Here is a 6,773-nt window from a genome sequence, read left to right as displayed (position 1 = left end):
CAGTTAATCTGAATGTATATTTCCTGATGTTTACATTCTTCCATCAAACTTTACACTTCATAATAATTTTATAACACATAAATCATTAAAAATTGGATTCCTAAAGGTAATTTGTTCATACTCACTGTGTTTCTAAAACTAAACAGCAATAAGAATTCCCACGCTAGATGTAAGGTCTACACTTTTAAGCATCTAACCTTACAAATCAGGTATTGAAATATTTGGGAGCATCACTGGTTCCTATCACATTATCTGGATTCCCAGTCTTTTTAGTGTCTCCAAATGTTTCTCTTATAAGACATATTTGGGGTTTTGTTTGTAAAGGTAGGTTGTTTTTCTAAATTTAAAACAGAGGGATTAGAGAATAAAAATGTATTTGAAACAGACAAATACTCTGGAGAATTACTTAATGGAAGCTATTTGCTTTTTTTAAATTTTCTAAATTGTTCATGAGTGCAACCTGGAGGTGACCTGAGATGAGGAGTTTTCATTTATATTAAAAAAAAAAAAATAATCAAAACCTATGGCATAAGGCCATAGTCTTCTATTTGTAATATGCTATGTAAACATTTCTAGACATAAGCACAAAGTAAGAATTTTTGTCCAACAATGAGCATCAATCTTAATTCTTTTTGTTCTACTCCCCCACAAAATTTGAAATTTAAGTGGAAAGATTGATGCTGAAGTTTACATTCCCCAATTTTTTTCTTAAATGCCCCATTAAGTTTTAAGAGTATCTTGACATGCCTACAACATACTAAAATTTAAAACTGAAAATTTCTGCAAAGACAAACACAAAACACAAGTGGAAAGATTTTTTTAAATACAAACACATGGTACAAGTAAAAAGGAAAGATGAAGACAAATTGATATAAAAATCAGTATTTATGTAAAAAAATAATGCACTGCATATTGTAAAATCAGTCAGTTACAGTATTCACCTTCACAGAGATTTCTACATTTTCAGGTTTCAAAAGGTTACAAAGCAAGGAAAAGAGTCCTACATGACAGGCAGACTGCTTCCCAGATTCCACTCCAAAAATTTATACCCTGAGCCTGCAGGGAAATTAGAAGCAGGATGCAAACTCTGCTGACAGTGAAGTTTGTTTTTGTACTGCTAAAGCATTTGTCCAGCTCACATGGATCTGGAAGTCAGAGCCAGTCTACCTTTGACAAGGAAACAGCTACAAAAATTAAGCTTGTAAAATCGGCTTGGGATGAAGGTGCAAGTCAGTGAGTGGATCCTCCATGTTCAACACACAGAACTTTCCTGGAATCCAAGAGCTCACTTTATGAAGACTTCATCTCACTTAGACAGGTTATCTAAGTTAATACATACTTTGCAAATACATTTCATACCATGCAAGTTTAAATATTTCACTGTAACACTAGAATTCAGCCCTTCATGGTTTTCTCTGGAGAAAAAAAAAATTTTTTATTACTTAATTTCACTAAGATAATTGGAGGAAACCTAATCCTTACCTGCTGCAAATCACTATCAACCTATCGACAGTAATGCATTCATGTAGTTAAGGGTCTGCCCCAAAACTATTTTAAAGCCATTTATTAAAAAAATATTTTAACAGGATATATTCTCTAAAAAACCCATCTACTACTTAGTCTGATGAAGTATCAGGACTCTTACTACAGCTCCTCACTTTTAGGTACTACCTACTCTACAACAATAATCAGGTAATAATTCCTGGTATGGAAATACAACAGCAAGAGCTTTCCACCATTGGGCTTTTTTTCTACTTCCAAAATGCCCTATAAAGCTGCAAAACCATGAAATTTTTGAAAAGTATTGTAAGAAGCAACTTCAAACTGGATTTTTACTTAAAACCCCCTCAGTTCTGCTCCACCTTTTGGTGCTAATAGCTCTACTAATTGTTGAAACAAATTATTTTTAATATAAAACCTCTGTATTTACTAACAGAGAAAACTAGTATCACATACTAGTAATTAATTTCTCAGAAAGTCATATTTATAGTGTGCAGTTTACATCTGAGATAAACGAAACAAGATTGTCAAAACAGTACTTCAACATGTAAGAGATGAACATATAAAGGCACATACAGATTGTCAATGATTACAACACACTTCTTTGACAAGAGAGTATTTTCTGCACTTGTAAACAACTTTGTTTACATAAAGGCTCACACCTTTAAAGTGAGGTTAGTGCTGCTGACTCAGTTATTGCTACATTCACAGTTTAAGAGAATTTTAGACAATATATGAGGTACACTCCCAAAGAGAGCCATCTTCATTTCTTCCTTGCTCATTTATCATTAGATAACTGAATTATGCAGACTAAAAGTACTGACCATAGAAGTCAGTAACACCCAAATCATCAGACATGAGACAAACACTAGCACTGATTAAACTTCAGAAAACCAAAAAGTCACCTTTGCAGAAAAAAAAGTTCTTGTTCTTCATTACATGAATATTTTCTTCATTTTTATGTATGCTAGTAAACCTTTTTTTCTGGGCACATTAAGAGCCCATTCAAGCTGTAATAGAATTCTTGCATCTATTGACCAGCTATGTTAATTCAGTCTCTTGATGTGACAGCTAGGAGTCAAAAATCACCTTCCCTTTGATCTTCTGGCATGCAAGTCTCTTATGCTTTTTGTTAGCTGCTTTATGAATACTTTGTATACTCTTCCACAGTATGTATGCGTGGTTTTCTGTAATTCCCATTCTAGGGGCTGCAGCAGTGAATGAACCAGGTCATCTCCAAAGGAATACTGTAAAGAGATTAAGAAAATTTAAGGTTAATATGGAAGATTGTCATTAATCAGAGGTATAAGAGTTTTATAAAAATTATTTTCAGCACGATATTTGCTGTTTAAAGGTTTATTTATATTATTATATATTCATTATTTAAGAACTCATGAGTGCTTCTGAATCCAGTAATTTAAAAACACTTCTAAATTACAGAAATATACTCTCATACTTTCAATAAACCTAACAAGAAAGATTTATTTTTTTTTTAATGTTAAGCAAATGAACAGACAGACAAGGAGGAAATTTAAAATTACCTTACCCAATTAAAAATCTACAACTCTAAAATGATTTCTGGATTTTTATTTTTTTTTTTCTTTATGGTAACTTTCTCAAATGACATATAACCTTTAAGTAATATAATTCTTATCAAATTATAATGAAACAGCAGTATAAAAAGTGGTAAAGTTTCATTAAACTGAATAATGGTCAAACACATACCACATATAACACGAGCATGAAATAAAGTTATCATTAGCTCAACACTGCAATGTTTTTTATAAACAAATGATAAGTTAAAACAGCATTTTGAAGTAACATAATTTTGTTCATCTTATTACCATTGAATCAGTAGTGGTTTACATACCTTCTCTGACATGTTCATGTATAAAATAGGATCATAAATAAAGGGAAATAATTTTTTCTTCTATTTTTGACAATACTCAAAGGAAACAAAGAAGTAATATTTTTGTGGAAATACAATCACTTTCCCTGCAATGTATTCTCAGACCCCCAAAAGTACTTTTCTTCATTTTTATATCTATATGACAACATGTAATAAAGCAACATTAAAATATACTCTTGATTTTTGTAGGTTATACACACACAGTAGCCTGCTACATTAAAATGTGCATCAGTGCTAAGTTTTACAGCTCTTCAGTGAGTATACTGATGTAGTGATAAACTATTTATTAGATGACTTATCTGCAGAATGAAACGAAGTCACTGTGCTTAGTATTTAAAGGAACAGCAACATATTAATACACTGAATTTCTGGAAAAGGTCAAAACATAGTATATAAAAAAATTTTTTTACAATCCAAATCTAGATACAATTAGGAATTAAAGTGTTGCAATAAATACAAACAAACTTTGGGAAGAAGGGATTTTTTTCTGCACTTTAAAATCTCCAGAAAAATGAAGCTTCTCGTGATGGCTCATTCAGCCTGGAGAAAAAGATTGTCCCTCTCTGCTCTGCGCTGGTGTGGCCCCACCTTGGGTAAGTAGTCTGTGCAGTTTTGGTCACCACAATATAAGAAGGATATAAAGCTAATAGTGTCCAAAGGAGGACTACAAAGATGGTGAAGGGCCTTGTGGGGAAGCCTCATTGCAGTTACAACTTCCTGGTGAGGGGAAGAGGAGGGCACTGATCCCTGCCCTCTGGTGCCCAGTGACAGCACCCAAGGGAATGGCCTGAAGCTGGGTCAGGGAGGGTGGAGGTTTGATATCAGGAAAAGGTTCTTCACCCAGAGGGTGGCTGGACACTGGAACAGGCTCCCCAGGGAAGTGGTCACAGCACGAGGCCTGATGGCGCAGTGCAAGGATTTGGATAATGTTCTCAGGTGTATGGTGTGACTCTCAGGGATGGCCCTTTGCAGGGTCAGGTATTTGGATTTCAATGATCCTTGTTGGCTCTTCCTATTCAGATATTCTAAGATGTCTAAGTGCTCATGGAAACAATTTATCAGGTGATTTATTAAATAAATGAGAATAAAGCCTTTTAAATAAACACTGAATTAGAGGCATTGTCTTAGAATCCTAACCTAGATATAGTCTATACTCTGTTTAAAAAGATGCTCATCAAAACAGGAATATACTGGAACTCCATCCAAACAATAAAGGAGAAAAAAAAGTGATAAAACACTTGACATTACTTAAGAGAGAAAAAAAATTACTTTGTTGCAATGAGGATGGATATGAACATACCTACAAAATATTTGTACCACTATAGATAAACATACATGAAAGAATAACAAGTACAATGCAAAAATCACTTACATTTTTTATTGCTTCATAGACAGCCCTAAAAGTCGGTTGTTTATCATCATGGTAAACACCTCTATTTCCATGAAGAATAAATATACCTTCTTCTTCAGCTGCCTTACAATTGCTTCCATAGATGCAGTGGTCAGGCCGGTAGTTCCATTGGCAAGGAAAGACATAAAGACTTTCTGTGCAGAAAAATGAGAACTCTGGGTTAAGTATCAAAATTGTTTCAGGCAAAAAACCAACCTTCTCTTTATTTATTTAGGACAGCTTTATAAATTTCTGTACAGATCTTCTGAAATCTTAAAGTTAATTACACTCTAGCAAGCTTCAGCATTGTCTCTCAAACACTTTCAGAGAATTAAAGAATCGAATAGCCCCTTGAAAGCTTTCACCCAAAAGCCTGCTAATTGAATATTTTCCTGGGTTTTTTCCCTGGATATTTTTTTCCCATGGAAAAGATCACAGTGTTAGACTGAAAATCAGTGTGGATTTACCTGGATTGTGGAAAAACATAATGTTCAATAGATCCTGATCACCCCACGTTATATTCAACTTGTATTTCTTCAGTAGTGGCATCAGAATTTCTCCCCATTGTAACCGGACTGGCGTCATATCATTCTATAAACAAAACAAAGCAAAACAATACACATTCAGGACATTTATATCTATAGGGAAGGAAATGCCTTACAGAGTCACAGTAGCTTGCACTTCAAAGGTAAAAATCCCAAATGCTTTTTTTTTTTTTTTTCTTTTAAACCACCAAGCCTATCTAAGGAAACTAGTTATAGGGACATTTCCAAAATGCTTTTTTTCTCAATTTATTTCTCAATCAACTCACTGAAAAATTTCCCTCCAACATCTTAAACCAAGAATTCTAGGAATAGCAAGGGATTTTTTATACAGCAGTAGGATCTAACACTAAAATTGCATTTAAGTCATGCAGCAAGCAGATGGGGAGTATTTAAATATCTCCCCTTCATGTAATCTCTCTCTTTATCACAGAATTATAATATACAGAGGTTCTAATGTTAACTGCAAAAATTCAAACCAGTTCAATATAAAATTAATTCTTAAATGGTTCCAAACACATAGAGATAAAAAATACTGGCTACAAAGCAGTGTGCAAAAATACAAAAATCCTTCAAAGGTTTTCAGAAGCATTTTCATCAAATTGAACTTATTGTCACTGAACTTGAATTTCCACATCAACAGGACAGGACAACTAGCAAAAAATCAGTAAGAACCAAAACAACAGCAGTTAGCAAATTCCCAAACACTCGATTTAGCAGAATCACTTCAAAACAAAAGGAGTTCTTCTAAGGTTCTGGTTTAGGAGCAGCTACTTGGAGTAAATTGGCCTACACTGAATTCCATGTTAACAAAAGGATTCAGATCTGCATCTTAAATGGTTACATAGTCTAAAGCTGATCTCTTGTCTTTACACCTTATTTAAGGTCAACTAGAACAGAAAAGGAAAAAGGCTGCTCACTTTGTACCCTGCACTTCCCAATTTTGAGATTGTGGATGGAATAACAGTACATACATAAGTCACATAGAGAGAAAATTCCTGAACAAGTACAAGCATTGCATCCTTGCCTCTTTTTAAGCAAGTTGTTAAAAAAAAAAATCTTACTAAAACTCCAGTATAGTTTGGGATTTGCATACAGGAATATTATGTTAAGAGACAGATTACCTGGAGCAAAATACTCAGTTTGAGATTTACAATATCAAAGACTTCTTTCTCTGAGCTTTACACTGGCAAAGTAGAAAGTGCACAAAATTGCAGTTCAGTTCTTACTCTTCCCTCAAATCGTTTCAGTAATCAATATCAAGGGCTTTCAGAACTGAAGACTAAACCAAGAAATACTACAAGATCTCAGACAAGAATATCAAAAAATATCTATACCTTATATTATGCAAGAAGCCAAAAAGAATATTTACAGTCACTTCTCTCAGAAAAAAGTTATGATTATGATTGCCTGCAAGTATTCAATGAGCCCA

At 33.8% G+C, this 6,773-nt stretch overlaps 1 protein-coding gene across 2 annotated transcripts in view; it reads right to left on the bottom strand.

The window, feature by feature from the left end:
- Positions 1-866: 866 nt before the first annotated feature.
- Positions 867-6,773, bottom strand: part of GXYLT1 (glucoside xylosyltransferase 1) — a 30,230-nt gene continuing 24,323 nt past the window's right edge. For both annotated transcript variants that reach the window (XM_086884674.1, XM_086884675.1), the window contains 3 exons: positions 5,267-5,390; positions 4,782-4,954; positions 867-2,747 (listed from right to left, as the gene is read on the bottom strand). In XM_086884674.1, coding sequence (XP_086740800.1) covers positions 2,586-2,747; positions 4,782-4,954; positions 5,267-5,390 — 459 coding nt within the window. In that variant the 3' untranslated portion in view covers positions 867-2,585. The remainder of the gene's footprint in view (positions 2,748-4,781; positions 4,955-5,266; positions 5,391-6,773) is intronic.

Source organism: Cyanistes caeruleus, chromosome 4, assembly GCF_971803275.1.
Source record: "Cyanistes caeruleus chromosome 4, bCyaCae1.hap1.1, whole genome shotgun sequence".
Taxonomy (NCBI): domain Eukaryota; kingdom Metazoa; phylum Chordata; class Aves; order Passeriformes; family Paridae; genus Cyanistes; species Cyanistes caeruleus.
This window is presented reverse-complemented; position numbering and strand designations above follow the sequence as displayed.